Here is a 16,432-nt window from a genome sequence, read left to right on the forward strand (position 1 = left end):
CTACATGGTTTACTATTGATTTGATCTTCTATTTACACAACTTGTATTAGTGCCAAACATTATTTAGGTCTATCAAAATGAGGGAAAATGGGTAACTCCAAAATATTGGCCACTAAAAATTAATTATCGTGAAAGTAGTCCTATCTAGGAATTACACATGGACCAAATCAACATAACACAATATTCACTTCGATCGAAAACATCACATGTGTCTGATGCATATCCTTTAAAACTAAGAGTGGGGTATATGTTGCATTAATTAGTTAGTCCAAAATACATATTCAACATGAAACCATAATTTATCATGGATCTTAACATTAAAAGGTAAGACCTAAGATGAACTCAACACATTATCCACCACAATTAATAACATAGCATAAGAAAGAGAACAAACCCAATTGGCGAAATAACCACAAATATACCTAAATAATCAAATCTAGACATCATGTAACACCAAAGAACTTATTCTGTACTATGTAGGTCACATAGAGATGTAGGTCTTGAATATTGAAAATTATTCCATATAATATATTTCATCTTTCTATAATAATGTGGGCTTGCATAAGCAATCTAAAACATAGTTCTTCATATTTGAAGGTTGAGAAAGGATGGTTATAAAAAATAGCATGGAAGACATAGGTTTGGTACACCTCTTTAATAGAACATAAAACTAAGATACTATACACAATTTATAAATAATCCCTTCAAGATGAAACCTAAGAAATGACTTGTCTTGATAGGCATCCAAACTTTCAACTCACTACACACTTAAGGCATATCATCAACACCACTGGGGAGGTAAAATGATAGTAGTGAAATATGAAAAGAGAATACAATCAATGTTCTAAAATATACAACCATGACATCAAACATGTAGGAATATGGAGAATTATTCTAGATAGCTACCAAAGTACTTCTCAATAAATGCATTCTTTAATGCTTTGGAGAAGTGCGGGATAAACATGTGTTTACCTCTTCTTCTAGATAGTCACCAAAGTACTTCAATAAATATTTTATTTTTGGTTTGAGAGCTATGAATGAAAGCTTAAATAAGAAGGGTTCATATTTTATAAATTGTATAGGTGGAGGTGTTAATCGAACTTAGAGTTCTTCAAAATTACACATCTTTAAAAAATTATCTACATCAAAATTGGGTAGTATTGTATTTTATTTTTTGGTTGAAGTTTTATCATTCTAATTAATATATTATTTGTAAATACTTATTTTAACCATTTAAAATAAACTTTGAATAAAAGATAGATATTAGTCAATACAAAAAATATTTTCTACAAAATAAATAATTAATTAAAATAATAACTTTAAATGTCTTGTTTATATCTAATTTGTGTCTTGACTTATTTTACTTTCTTATCATTATTCTTCTAATTTATATTTTAAATAATCCAATATGAATAACGTGTTTCCTTCTCAACTAGTTCTAAAAGATTTATGATAAAACTCAATTTAACTTTATATGCCCCACTATGCATAAAATAATGTGAATTCCATGAAATAATTCAGCTAGATTTCACTTTTAAACAAATTGGCATAGCTATATCCTATGTCAAGTGTTTTGACTCTCTATTTTTTATATGGTGCCTCATCATAATTTTGAGTTAATGCTTTTGAAAACATCCACCACTTTGTACACTATAAATTGTCAATAGGTCTATCTATCATCCACAGATTGAGTTTTGGCACCATATTTTATTATCCTTTGCATCCATTCCAGTGATGGGTTATCTTCAAAAACTCATGTACTAAGCACTAGTTATATCTTTATCATCTTCATTATTTTAACTCTTGCTAGCATTATTTCTCTCAACTTCATAAGCTCGGCCAATAATATTATGCCTATTTGAAAACTATCCAACGTGGTTTGAGATGCACTAAGATTGAAATAGATAAAACCATGTGACATTCAACTAATCAAAGACCTCGTATACTTGGATTATATTCACCCAAAAGTAGTAACATAAAAACAAACAGTAATAATGCCCAGCCTAATAAGGCATAAGAATTAGTAGATCTTGTCAGATGCCACTTTGTAGAATCAAAAATAAGGTTTATAGGAATTCCATGCTTTATTAAAATTATTATCTGTGTGTGGATATATGTATGTATGTATGTATGTATGTATGTGTATATATATATATATATATGTATATATGTATATGTGTATATGTGTATATGTATATACATATATATACATATAGATATATACCTATATATGTATATATATATATGTGTATATATCTATACATATATACATATATGTATGTATATATGTGTATATACATAGATATATATGTATGTATGTGTATATACATATATATATATGTATGTATGTGTATATACATATATATATATATGTATGTATGTGTATATACATATATATATATATATATATGTATGTATGTATGTGTATATACATATATATATATATATGTATGTATGTATATATATATATATATGTATGTATGTGTATGTGTGTGTGTGTGTGTGTATATATATATATACACACACACACATATATATGTGTATATATGTATGTGTGTGTGTATATATATGTATAGACATACACACAGGCACATATATATACACACATATATCTATATGTATCTATATATGTGTATATATAAATATATATATACATATATATACACGTGTGTGTGTGTGTGTGTGTGTGTGTGTGTGTGTGTGTGTGTGTGTGTGTTAAATATTTAATTTTGTGTTTATTATCTAGTGTGTTGGTTAAGTGATGATGTTGTTGTTTTATCAAAGTTCAAATTTATATTGGACTATTGTCACCACAATCTTATGTCTTAGCTAATCTAATATGCTCATAAGTTTGGGTCCCAACTTTTTTGTGTACCAGTGAGGTCCCTTATTTGTAGTCTCACTAATTCATGACTATTGGTCTTAAGTATTTTGTGTGATCTTAAGAAGCTGTGCCATGCTAGCATCCTCAATCACATTAAAAAGTTTACTAGAAAAATTATTGAAATAAATAGTGAGTAGATTTCCACAATCCATAAGAGTTTTCAATTGTTTCTTTTGGATTTGATTGTATCAGAATTTTTTCATCAACATTTGAGATCACACTCTCTGATCCATCATTGCTATGAAAGAGAGAAAGAAAAAAGGAGAAAATTATTCATTGTCATACAAAAAAATTTCCACAATCCATAAGAATTTTCACCTTTTTCTTTCTCCCTTTCATTATAATGGTGGATCAAAGAGTGTGATTAGAAACGTTGATGAAAAATTCTAACACAATCGAATCCAAAAGAAACAACTAAATAATATTGAAATGATTAAGTGGATATAATAAGAATAAACAATATAATTCCATAATTAGTAGGATTTTAATTTATTTTTATACATTATATAATTTAAAATTTACAAAACATCTCTTTGAAATGATTTCATTGTTTTTTAAGTATTAGATAATAGCCAAAGAGACAGGGGTGGCCCCAAAGTACAAAAAGGCTAAATAATCTGCTAGGGGAAATTATTTCATTGTTGATGTTAATAGTTTATATTAATTTAATTAATTAAAATTTAAAATATTTATATATAAAGTAATGACAAACATAATTTTGATCATTGCTAAAGGGGACACCTTTGTTAAGAAGAAAATTGGTTATGCCATCAACTCAATAAAGAAGTTGTGGATCGTGAACTTGAAGGTTCTTATCTTTCATTTCTTTCTAGATGTCACATTTGCAATTATCTATGGATGTCAATTTATGTTAGTCACTCATTTTCAACATAAGTTCTAGATTTATTTTGCCTTCTACCTTATGTCTTCTCTTTCTACAAGCATAAAATCCAAGGAAACTCACATTACGTGAAGATCTTATGTTTCTCATTCATAGCATTGGAAATCCTATCCCTTTCTATCCAAATTGAAACCAAAAGATTATCATGTTCTTTTGGAGGAAGGTGAGGATACTAACCAAAGGAACTTTGATAACCTATACTACGGTAGAGGAGATTGGAAATTTGAGAATGACTATGAAACTATTTCTTTTCAGGAGGATGGCATTATCCCTTATGGTTTTAAAAATGAAGGCCCTTGCTAAACTTATAAATGATTTCCCTCCTAATACCTATGATGATTCTCCTCATTGCTAGTTTGTTGATATGGTACTTGATACTAAGGACTAAGCTCCTAACTCTGAGAGGGATGGTAGATCCCCTTTCCCCTATGACATAAACATATTTTAAAAACATGCATTTTAAATCTAGTTAATTCATTTTTTGTGATTTATTTTGTTTACATCTAAAATCCATTAATGGGCTATTGTCATTTTTGCTTTTGGGATAAGTCATTTAACTTGTGTACTACCCTAAACCTTGGTTTTTCTATAATTTGTTAGATACATTTTTAGAATCATTTGTCATTATGCCAAAAGCTCAAACTATCAATGCCTAATACAAATACCAGATTTAACTTGACCATGGGAGGTGGTTAAGCCATGACAAGAATCTCCAAGGTGGTACTAACCACCAAGTCAACAATTCCCCCCTCAACACTAGTTGAGCCTTTAGCACCTACTAAAGGGAGACTCGACCCCATAAACCAAGCTTAGATACCAATTATTGGAATCATTTTTCATTGCACCAAAATACTCAAACTATCGATGCTGGATATAAATGTCATATTTAACTTGACACACGAGAGGCAACTCAACCATGTCACAAATCTATAAGGAGGTGTTGACCACCAAGTCAACAACTTCATCTTATAGAATTTATATATTGTATTCCTCAATATTCAATACATGTTAGTCATATACTCCAATATATTTAATCAATTTGTATTAATGAAAATGATCTATCATTTTTCAACTTTATAATTCAATAGAATTAAATAAGACATAACAACAAATAATGTTTTAATTATTTTTACAAATACAAGTTGGAAGTTATTTAAAATATTTTATCACATACAATTATATTACAATAAATCAAATCTTAATTTACATAATTTAATTATTTTGTATAGATAAAATATTACACAATTTAACTTCAATTCAAAATTAAATCATCTACGAATAAAATGGTAGGTCTCAAATAATACTTTCTATGATTCAACCTGTTTAGGTCATTCATGATGAGATCACATTTCTCTAATAATAATGCCATTTGAGTTGAGCCACATAAGAAATTCAACTTGGAGCATTTTGTTTAAATCAAAATAGATAAAACAAGTTGCTTGAAAGTATCAAATTATTAATCAAAGCATTCTTATCTTCACAATTTAAATTATCACCATATGCATGCATCAATTTGAAATATAATAATATTTATAAAAAAAAATTGAAGGCAAGCCGATGTGTCAAGTTCACAAATGATTGGATTTGAACCACACACTTGACTACTTGACATGCTTTTACTTGTTTAGATAGCTCAACTATTTCAGTTGTTAGCTACACAACCATCAAAATAGATGCTAAAAAGTCATTTATTTTATACTTAGTAATAAAAGTAAAAACTTAAGTATGTACTTATATTATAGATTAACAACTAAATGTCTTGTTAGCTATCATTATGATATTTGAATAGACATTTCTTTAAATTCACATTCCCTACTAAATAAGACCTCCTTACTGATATGATATAAGATAGTCATGCAAACAAGTTAAAATATTTCATTCAACCACAATTTACAATCAGCATGTACATACAAGCTAAGTTTAAGGTCACTACATTTACTCTTATTGGTATCTTTTGAATCCTTTTATTAAGATTTCTAAATGAAAAAGCATCACTAGATTGATATGGTAGAGTTGGTAGAAAGAACACAATTGTATCCACGTATCTTAAAGGCTACATTGGAATTCAATGAGTTTTTTTGTATTTTTGTATGTAGCTTAACTACTTATAGCTATTATTTTTGTTGGAATATTTAATGATGTTGACGTTTTCCCCTTGAGCCAAACGCCCACCTACCACCCTTGATGGACTCCAGAACAGACATAAAACATAAATGCAGTGGGTGAGTTTTTGAAATCAGGAAAAAAGGGGAAAAAATATGACAAAATGAATGTTTTCATTTTTCATTCATTTAGAGTGTGTGTTCGGCAGAACAAAGAAGAGAGTCAGTTCAGAGTTTAGCAGAGCAAAGCAGAGCAGAGAAGGAAGAAGAAGAAAGTGATCAGCAGATCCAATCTCTCCAGTTGCATGTGTTTTCCCCATTCACTCTGTAAGTTTGTTATTGTTGGATTTATCCTGTTGAAGCAGTGATTGCTCCAGGCACCATTGTATGCAGCCATTAGAGCTGCAAGTTTTGAAGTATTGAAGTTGTTTAAAGTTTTAGAGTTATTTTAGGGTTTTTTGGTTGAAGCCGAATGCTCCCAGATTTTGTAATATTTTTAATCAAAGTTGAATAGAAAGCAAGCAGGCATACTTGAATCCATTGTTCTTCTTCTATTCATTGCATTTGAGAAGTTTGTTTAGAAGCTTCAAGCTTTGGCTCTCCAGTTTTAATGGTGGAAACATTCACGTTGAAATTTCTCTAAGTTATAATTTTTCCAGTTTGAGCCGAGCTCACTCGACATCCATTGTTGCCGAGCATTGCCCTTTGTGTGCCGAGCTTACTCAGATTCTTCTTGTGTCGAGCTAACTCGGCACCTATTGCCTATCACTTGGCATCTTCACGTGCCGAGCAAATTGCCACTCGGCTCCTTAAGGTGCCCAGCAAACTGGCACTTGGCAATAGTTAGTGTCAAGTGAAGTTTTTAAAGTTGTGATTTATTTCTCACAATTTTAGCTTCTAGGTAGTAGCAACACATGCTATAGGATCCATTACGTGCAAAGGCTCAAAAGATGGTCATTTCAAAGTGATCGTCTGAAATCCACTTATAGATTCCTTAATAGTTGTGCACTACAACCATCTCAAAAATTGTCAATACTTATAAACAAATGTCCTAGTAGTACATCAAAAATTTCAAATAGTTATACATAAACATCCTTTTAGTTGTTCAAAATTCTAGAGATATACAAGTGAGTGGCCATTGTACATGATATGTGATCAATAGACTTTGATTCCATTCAATTTAATAATTAGAAAATTGGATGAACAAAGAGTGAACTATAATTGAAACATAAACAGTTATTGATTCTCTTTCTCTAATCTTTGTCCATCTAGAAACCTTTTCTGGTGATTTTTTGAAAAAGAAATTTACTATAAAATTCACCAATATTTAGACTTAAACAGAAACACTCTTAAGATTTAACTAGCTTCAATGAAGTCACACACTTCGATTGAAATCTATATGTAAAACCCAACTGTCAATATAGTTTAAGATGAACTTATAAACAAAGAAAAGTAATCTACCCAATCCATCCGTATGGAAATCTAAGCTTAAGAACATTCCATGTACTCCCATAGGTGGGCATCAATGATTTGATATCGTAGAGTTGGTCTTCATCCACAGGGCTCCTTTTCTTGCTGCTATTTGGAATGATCATCTTATGTCATCCCTGACAAATCTATATGACGAAGGAAATCTTGTCAAATTCCATGGAGTAGTGGCAGATCACAGATTCTATTGGTGCGGATTTCCATTGTTGTTAGTGGTAGTGGCAACTATGGTGAGTGGAAACTTTAATCCAACAAGTGGGAAGAGTCAGCAATGATATTGACCTAAGTCACATTAACTCATTGTGAGCCCATACAATTTGGTTATAAATTGTGGTGTAATACTTTTTTTTGTCATGGATTGTCTGTTTTTCCAGTAAGCCCACTTGTTTAGAGAGCACCCATAGCAATTTTTGGGCTCCTCATATATTCCTCTGCAAGTGCAAATGCCCTCTGAAGTCTTTTGGCTGCTGATATCACTGACATTACCCTGAAATAAAATGGAAGCTTGTAGACTTTCTCTTGGATTTTCAATTTCCGTCCTTGTGTTCCTCTTCTTTGTTGAAGTTGGATTTGCAGGGGACAAAAGTGGTTATCATGCACTGGATGTTGCAGCTAGGCTGAGGGAAGTGAGTTCTCCTCCTTCGCAGATATGTGTAGCAGAGGAGAAGTTGATTTCTCCATGGAGCCTCCAAGTTTTCCACAGAGATGGTCTGATGATGGGAAATACGAGCTACGAGCAGAGGCTCAAAGAGAGGTTGGAAAGGGATTCGCAGAGGGTGAAGGCTCTGAACAAACGGATTGAGAGTATGTCGAATGGGAAGACGGAAAGAATAGAGCGCAAGGCCAAAACTGGTGATATTGGAGGTGATGTGATATCTGGTCTGTCTCGAGGTACCGGGGAGTATCTAATCCGTATTGGTTTTGGAACACCAGCCAAAATGGAGTACCTTTTGTTGGACACTGGCAGTGACATCACTTGGGTGCAGTGCAAGCCATGCTCTAAGTGCTACGATCAGGTCCACCTCTCTATTTACATTTTATGTTTAAGGGCTGTAAGTAATTTTACATCCATTGATAAGTTTAAGGGGCTTTATAATGAATAAAGACTTGGTAAAAGTCTTGAAAATGGGGTTGGAGTAAAATGAGTTTAACCATGGAGTAAACTCTGTAATTAAGCGCGTTCAAGTTGGAGTAGTACTAGGATGGGTGACCCAGGAAAGTTTTGGTGCTTTACCTTTGTGTTAGTGTCAAGTGTTTCCATTTATTCTAATGAGAGATGGATTCATGCGAATCACTACTCTGAAACATGGGTCAATGAGTATGACTAAAAAACTACACAGCAAACATGGGTCAATGACTTCGATGCAAAAACTACACAGTAAAATCCTGATAGCAATATCGCAACAAGATTGTGGTTGTTTTTAAGTTTATTGTCTTTAAATTTTTTAATAGATTTGATCTCATTAGTTTTCATCTCCTTCAGTTCTTTAACATTCTAAATATAGATTATCAGGTGTTGTGATTTTTAAATTTTATTGAGTGTACAATATAAAGATATTAGAAAACTCAAGCAAATGAAATATTTTTTTGATTATAAATATTAAAAATTGCATTCCATAGTTTTCATCTTGTTAGACTCTCAAACATTCTAAAGTAGTTAAATATAAAAGCAACATCAGCCACTACAAAGGATAAATTTTTTTTTTTTTTATTAATCAAAATTCACTTTAATGTTGATTTGTTTCAGGAGGACCCAGTGTTTGATCCATCCTTATCTACTTCATACAATACAATTCCTTGTGAGTCTCGACTCTGCCAGGAGCTAGATATATCAGAGTGTGACAAGAAGGGGTGCTTATATGGGGTCTCATATGGAGATGGCTCTTTTACTGTGGGACACTTTGTTAAAGAAACACTGACGTTTGGTAGAACACCAGTTAAGAGCATGGCCATCGGGTGTGGGCAGGACAATGAAGGGTTGTTTAAGGGAGCAGGAGGCTTGCTTGGTCTTGGTGGGGGTCCTTTATCTTTTCCCACCCAACTGGGGTCATCCGGCACACCATTTTCTTATTGTCTTGTAGACCGAGACTCTGGTAAAATGTTACTATCAATGATATTCATATTAGATTTCAGAATTTATACTAGTGCTTGGTATTGTTTTGGAATTAGGTTGTGTATTTTTCTATGTATATGTTATATTGAAAATTTTATCTACCATTTCTATAAAATTATTGATCTTTAATGTTTTAAAGTTAGACTTGTGTGAGAGATTTTTGTAACCTTCCTTGATCTATTATCTTAACGAGAGTATAAAGTGGATTGTTGATTGGTACTATTTATGAATTAGATTGTGTGAGTTTTTTCTATCAGTATGTCAGATCACTTTTCGTGAACCATCATCACTATTATCTTGATGATAGATCACATAATGTGATGCAGCTCCAGAAACCATCGTCACTATTATCTTGATGATGGATCACATAATGTGACACAGATTGTTGATTGATGCAGTTCCAGAAATAGAATGATTTTTTTGTTTGAATATTTTGAATTAAACTCTTTGATCCATTGTCTCTATTGTTTTGATGATCAATCACATAGAGCAAAATGGACTGTTGATTTTTATTATTTCTGGATTATGATAGTATCAGAGTTTTTTGTATTAATGAGTTAGATCAAGCTTTGCGATCCACCATCTCTATTATCTTTGATGATGGATCACTGGGTGTAATATGGATTGCTGATTCTTTTGTTTCAAGATTAAATTTAATTTCTTGTAGTAATGTTCCGAGCCACTCTCCATGATTAATCATCTGTATTTTTGTAATGATAGATCACCAAGTGTGAAATGGGTATTTGATTGCTACTACTTTTAGATTAGATGTGTGTCAGTTTATACCAATCCATAAGATCACAATTGATGATCCATCATTTGCATTATCTTGATGATGGATCATAGAATGTAATATGGATTTTTTTATTGTTGTTTGTTTTGCAATAGATTGTGAGCTTTTCACATCAGTGTTTTAGATCACACTTCTTGATCCATCCTCTCCATTATTCTAATGGCAGGCCATGGAATATGAAATGAATATTTGGTTGCTACTATTTCTGGATTCAATTGTACATATGTCATTTTGTACAAAATATCAAATCAAACTTTGTGATCTATCATCAACTCCTTTTTCATGATAGATCAGAGTGTGATATGAATTGTTGATTATTGTTGTTTTAAGATAGACTGTGATCTTTTTTGTATGAATGTTTCTGATTATATTCTATGATCAGTCATAGCTATCATCCCAATCACTAATCACGGTGTACGAAATAGATTGTGAATGAGTTTTTGTGTATTAACATGTCAGAAAACTTCTACACAAGAATGATCATTGACTCTTTGGCTCTTGAATGTTAACATAGATGACAAGGGCACTCTGCGGTTCGGCCCGGGAGCTGTTTCTCGTAGCGGCACCATCTCCACCCCGCTTTTGACAAACCCACGAGCGAGCACCTTCTACTACGTTTCCATAAAAAGCATAACCGTGGGGAGATCAATGGTGGCTCTCCCAAAGAGCGTATCTGAATTCGACGAAAATGGGAAGGGCGGCATAATAGTTGACTCGGGCACCACCATCACGCGACTGCAGGCGGAGTCATACGAAGCCTTCCGAGACGCCTTCGTGGCGGGCACCAAACATCTTCCCCCCGCGAACGGAGTTTCCATTTTGGATACCTGTTACGATCTCTCTGGCCTTAAAACGGTCAAAGTCCCCCTTATTTCCTTTCAGTTTTCGAATGGGGCCTCTTTGACTCTCCCGGCAAAGAATACTCTGATTTCCGTGGATGAGACGGGGACTTTCTGCCTGGCTTTTGCGCCCACTGAGGGTACTCTGTCGATCATCGGAAATTTCCAGCAGCAGGGCATTCGAGTCTCTTTTGACACTGCCAACTCTCTCGTTGGCTTCGCTGCCAACCAGTGTTAATGCACTGCCCAGAGATATAAGATGATGAGATATACTAGTAGTAGTACTACTACTACTATACTATTATATGTCTGACTCTAGTTTCGCCTACACAAAATCTAGCGCTGCCTTCAAAATTGGCATGTAGAATAAGTGCAGTAAACTGCATCCCTCTACTATACTGAAGTACTTAATAATAATATCTTCATACTTATCTATTGGTCGAATTAAATTATGCACATATATGTTGATTGTTACAGTAGAACGAACTTGACATGGGCCGAATTAGTTTGCTGAGCAATTGCATCTTGTTTGAATAAGAGGCGTTTGCATGAGATCTTATGGAAGATTATATTATTTTTCAGTTTTGATCTGTTTAGCAGGGAACTCATTAATGAAATGAGCAATAGTTTGTGACACAGAATATGGCAGCGAAAACATGACAACACAGAGCATCACATAGCAGTAAAACCAGATTGAACAGAGTAAAATATACAAATTTATTTAGCACAGCACTGTAAAAAAATTTACACGCATTTGTGAAAGGAGGCTGATGTATTTATAAGATTTACACAGCCTCTAATTTTCCACAATAAACTACGGTAGAGGAATTCTGGAGCTTGCTATGGACTGTTCAGGAGTTTTCTAGAATACATATTAAATGTCCATCTACCACTATGTGGATCAACATTATTCTAACACTAATGTTTTCAATTGACCCTACCAATTAATTTGTGTCATTCAAAAATTTGTGTATTTCTAAACTTTACTGAACTTTTATTTTTAAATTAGTTTGTTGCATTAATTTCTATTTTTCCATTGGCTCTTGTGAATTTTCCTATGGTTTGATTAGCCGATTAGGCTATTTACTATGGGATTCATGACTAGGAAATGTCTCCTCCAAGTGGGAATCCCCTTTTGGTGTTTAATGTAAACGCTCAGCTTCATAACAGTGCTCCCATGGTGGATATGAGTGGTGTTCGTCACGGACCTGATGTGGACTCCTCCTGTCATGCTTGACTGCCGAGAGATGTTGCCTGTAACGTGCTTTGGTATCGTGGCAGACTGTCATTTACGATGGGCATCGACCGATTGTCTTGCGGTCGATATTTGTAGGGGTTGTGATCGCTTCTTACTACATCATGCATTTGAGGATTTCAAAGTAAGAAAGGTACTTTAGGCTATGTTATTTTCATCTTCTGTTGTTGCTTTTCTCCAAACAGGGTTGTTGTACATCTCTCCGCATTTCTTAATTTGCATTGTCTCTATTTGCTTCAATTAACATGATCTTTAACACTGAAAATTTTGTATTTCTCCTAGATTTTTTTGGGATTTTTGTTACTTGGCTTTGATATGTTTCATTTTTTTCTAGGTTTTGTTTGTTTGACAATCACAGGCAGAGAGTGCATACATTTGAGTCTATATGTGCGGAAATATTTAAAATCGCTGCAAAATTAAAATAGAAGTGGGTACCTTGGGTGAAAATTCTGGTTCAGCTTTTTTATTATGGATCCATGTCCTCTACTAACTTACTAATTCCATCATGTTCTAGAATAACTTGTGAATTTTCATCTCGCAGAGTCTTTATCTTATCCTACGTGCTCACTATGAACACCCTTTTTTTTAAATGTTTTATTTTTATTTTTCGAGATTTTGTTGCCTTCTAGTGATAATTGGGTTCTTCATCTTGATCTTTGATTTCCAAAGGAATTCCAAGATAGCATTCCCTTCTTAGGTGGAAGCCTTGTCTTCTTTGTTGAACTTGCTTTATATTTCTTCTACATGTCTTAATATCTTTTGGTCTAATTGGTCTTGATGTCTTTTGATCTTGGTCTTGGACTTGCTACTCAAGACCATCTTGGAAACATCATGCTTACACTTCTCCTTTGTCCTTTGGTGGTAAGTCCTTTGTCTCCTTGACTTGATGTTCGGCTCCTTTCTCCATACCTAAGCCTACAATTGTCACATCTTGCCCTAGGGTCCTTTTCTTTTCTTGCTTATGTGGCACTTAGTCAAATGTTGACTTGGTCAAAGTTGGTTTAATCGTAATTTAAGATAATGAAAGTTAACATTTTAGACTTACCAAAATGAAATGAGTTATTTCAATATGCAGATACATGAGATATTACGTTATGATGATGATGTCATTTGATGTATTCTTAAATGTCGTGCTTTAATATGTGATTAAGTTAATGTTTTATTTCTTAATGATGATGTAAATAAGTTGTGATACATTGATTATGATGGATACTAACTCGTTTTTGGTTACAAGTGTGTGAGTGGATGCAGGGATCCTCACGATGAGAGTGTGGTTGAGGTAGAGAGGGCTAGCCTCTCGGAAGGGGATGCATCAAATGACTATCCTACCACACAAATGTCACCATAGGATTTCATGTGTTTGTTTTGTTTTTTCATTACAGTTACCTTGAAAGTTCAAAATGAAAATTTTCATTTGATTTGTTTAGTGAAAGATGTTTAGATAGATTGTTAATATATTACAAATCATTAATGGAGGTGTTTTTATGTTTATTATGAAATATGAATAAGTCTATTTTTGGTTTGTGAATAGAAATTAGAAGCAAAATTTGAATTAACTCAATAACAATGATGATTGATATTTGATTTTTATATACATCAATAAAAGTTCTATAATGATTTAATAGGAACTTAGAAGTGTTAAATATAAAAATTTCATATATAACATTGCTTCATTCTTTTAATTGAAAAACAACACCTATCAAAACTAGGTCAGTTACAGAAAGAGAGGTAGTTATTTTGTATGAGGGGATGTTGTAAAAAGAGTGTTTTTGGAAAAATTGGGATACACGAAAAATCAAGGAGGAGCTATAGGTGACTGGGGTTTGAGAGAAAGGGAGGGCATCAATGAATAGCGGTGAACAACAGAACAGGAAGGGCGAAATCAGGTTCCTTACCATGTTGTGTAAAAACACTTTGAAATACGATTATCTTGATGTTTGGAAAAGGGTTTTTGTTTTACTATTTGAATATAGCCTCTGGTTTTGCAATTTTGCTGCTAGAATGTAATTGTTTTCCTTTTATAATTCAAAGCTCTACTGTTAAATGAAACTCTGCATACAAAAGTAGCAAATACTGATAATTGAACTGAAAACATTTCAATATCGTGATAGTACAGACCATTCTCGTTGTTGTTAGTTGGAGTTCGCATGAATTTTTGTGTCTTTCTCCAACCAAACCCTGAACTGCCTCCCCTGTGGAGTTACTTACAAACCACCTAAAAAGGTGTTTTTGATAAGGGACAAAGCTCTAACGCTAATACTTGATTTAATAATGGCAATTAAATCATTTTCATTCTATTCAACTTGGATAAAAATACATTTTATAACTATGATGAGTTTGTTGAATAAACTACATCCTTATACTCATAAATATGAGAAATTGTGGGGTATTGGGAAGTAGTCGAACCCATTTGCCAAGCTAGGCTCTTTCACAATGTCTTCTTACTAACTCTTACTATGTGTTATGAAATTTCATTATTGCTCAGTGAATTGTAATTTGAGTCCTTAAAGTTATTCTCCATCTCTTTTCTTGAATACCTACAACAATTGGGCAAAACTTCCAATATTCTTTTTTCTTTAACTACCCAAAAAGTGCTAAAAACTAGAGCTTTCCATTTTGCTATTAGAAAATTTAACAACGAATTGTTCCTTCAGACTATTCAGTATGCTGGTTGATGTCGACTTCCATGGAAAAACTCTTCTTAATGCGCAAAAAGCTTAGATTAAACACATGAGATGTGGTATGTATTTGTAGAGCAATGTTAGGATTTGAAAATTACTAAGTAACTAGCTATTAGATATAGACCTTAGGAGGTTTTTTTATTCCAAATAATTTTCAAGGTTTCAAAATGTTATGTGTTAGAAATTCCAGTGTATGATTAAGATTAAATGATTTTTGAATACTTATTTTTCATTTAAAATCTACAAATTGAGTTGTTAGTGGCTATTGTGACTATTTAGTATGCATTTAAGAAATATTGTGTTTGACTGAAACATAGGAAAAGATTGGATATATGTTTTATGTCACTTTAGAAGAAAAAGTATTCTCTCCATATCACTGTGAATTACTATACCATAAGATAAAATAGCCATAGATCAAACCTTTTATTGCAATTCAACATTTAAATGTTTGGCTAAACCATAGAGAAAAATGGACAATTGTGATGTGTGTGTTCAAATGCAAAAGTATTCTTTCCAACATTCTGAATTTTATTGAGCCTTAAAGAAGGAATGAACTTATGTCGATGTAAATTGGAATTAGTTGAACATCTTGTTGTAGTTAGTGTATAGGTGTGTATTTTCCTTCATGGCTAGGTGTAATGTAGCGATATTGGGAAAGATAGAATGGATACTTCACATTTAGTCTCTTCTATCTACTAGTTCTATAGAATGGATACATGTTGTTCTTATTTCCTCTACTGTTAAATCTGCCTTTATAAGTGCTTGGTCAAGCCATTTGTTTTTTTCCAGGTAATGCAGTGTATGTGGCTATGCTTATTTGGTTTTACTACATATGTGTAGATGTGTAGTTCTATATTTTATTCCCTAATACATTATATGATTAGGCTACTAGGCACATGGTTGCATATAGTGTGTTTCACAGCTGCACTGGATCCATTTGATCCATCTTGTTCTGGGAAGCTAGGTTTCTCATGCCAGGGTCGGGGAATTGTTCATGTCAGGAAGAATCCTAGGGGAGTATTCATTCCATGGTTGGTGAGGTTAAAGCACCTGGGCCACACTCCTATCTCAGTTAGCAGATGTATGATGTCCTGCGGCTTTGGAGACAGGTTACGCTAAAGAGCACAACAGGAAGGGTTAACTTAATTTCATTGTATTGTTTCATCTTTGAGATGAACAGAACTATGTGAATTGTATATGAGAATTGTATATGACAACATTGTAAATTCAATTACTGATGTAATTGATAACTTTCTGCAAATGTTGTATGTTGGATCAGCAACCCAGTTTATATGGTATTAGTTACCGACAAAACATGAGATATGTTAAGTGATTAGTTATCACCATTATGGATGTATTCTAAACATCATTTTTAG

At 33.0% G+C, this 16,432-nt stretch overlaps 1 protein-coding gene across 1 annotated transcript; it reads left to right on the forward strand.

The window, feature by feature from the left end:
- The first annotated feature begins 7,728 nt into the window (after window positions 1-7,728).
- Window positions 7,729-11,569, forward strand: LOC149547845 (protein ASPARTIC PROTEASE IN GUARD CELL 2-like). The gene is made up of 3 exons (XM_089791887.1): window positions 7,729-8,391; window positions 9,123-9,468; window positions 10,796-11,569. The coding sequence occupies exons 1-3, from the start codon at window positions 7,873-7,875 to the stop codon at window positions 11,356-11,358; spliced, it is 1,428 nt and encodes a 475-aa protein (XP_089648013.1). The 5' UTR covers window positions 7,729-7,872; the 3' UTR covers window positions 11,359-11,569.
- The last annotated feature ends 4,863 nt before the right edge of the window (window positions 11,570-16,432 follow it).

The sequence above is a fragment of the Cupressus sempervirens genome, chromosome 7 (genome assembly GCF_028749045.1).
Source record: "Cupressus sempervirens isolate cs-2001-9-10 chromosome 7, ASM2874904v1, whole genome shotgun sequence".
NCBI classification, from domain to species: Eukaryota; Viridiplantae; Streptophyta; class Pinopsida; order Cupressales; family Cupressaceae; genus Cupressus; species Cupressus sempervirens.

What these genes read in the sequence shown, in the direction of transcription:
- LOC149547845 (XM_089791887.1), top strand. Translation starts at nt 7,873, where the DNA reads ATGGAAGCTTGTAGACTTTCTCTTGGATTTTCAATTTCCGTCCTTGTG. An exon ending in GCTCTAAGTGCTACGATCAG is followed by an intron (nt 8,392 to 9,122) that starts GTCCACCTCTCT and finishes GATTTGTTTCAG; the next exon opens with GAGGACCCAGTGTTTGATCC. An exon ending in TCTTGTAGACCGAGACTCTG is followed by an intron (nt 9,469 to 10,795) that starts GTAAAATGTTAC and finishes ATGTTAACATAG; the next exon opens with ATGACAAGGGCACTCTGCGG.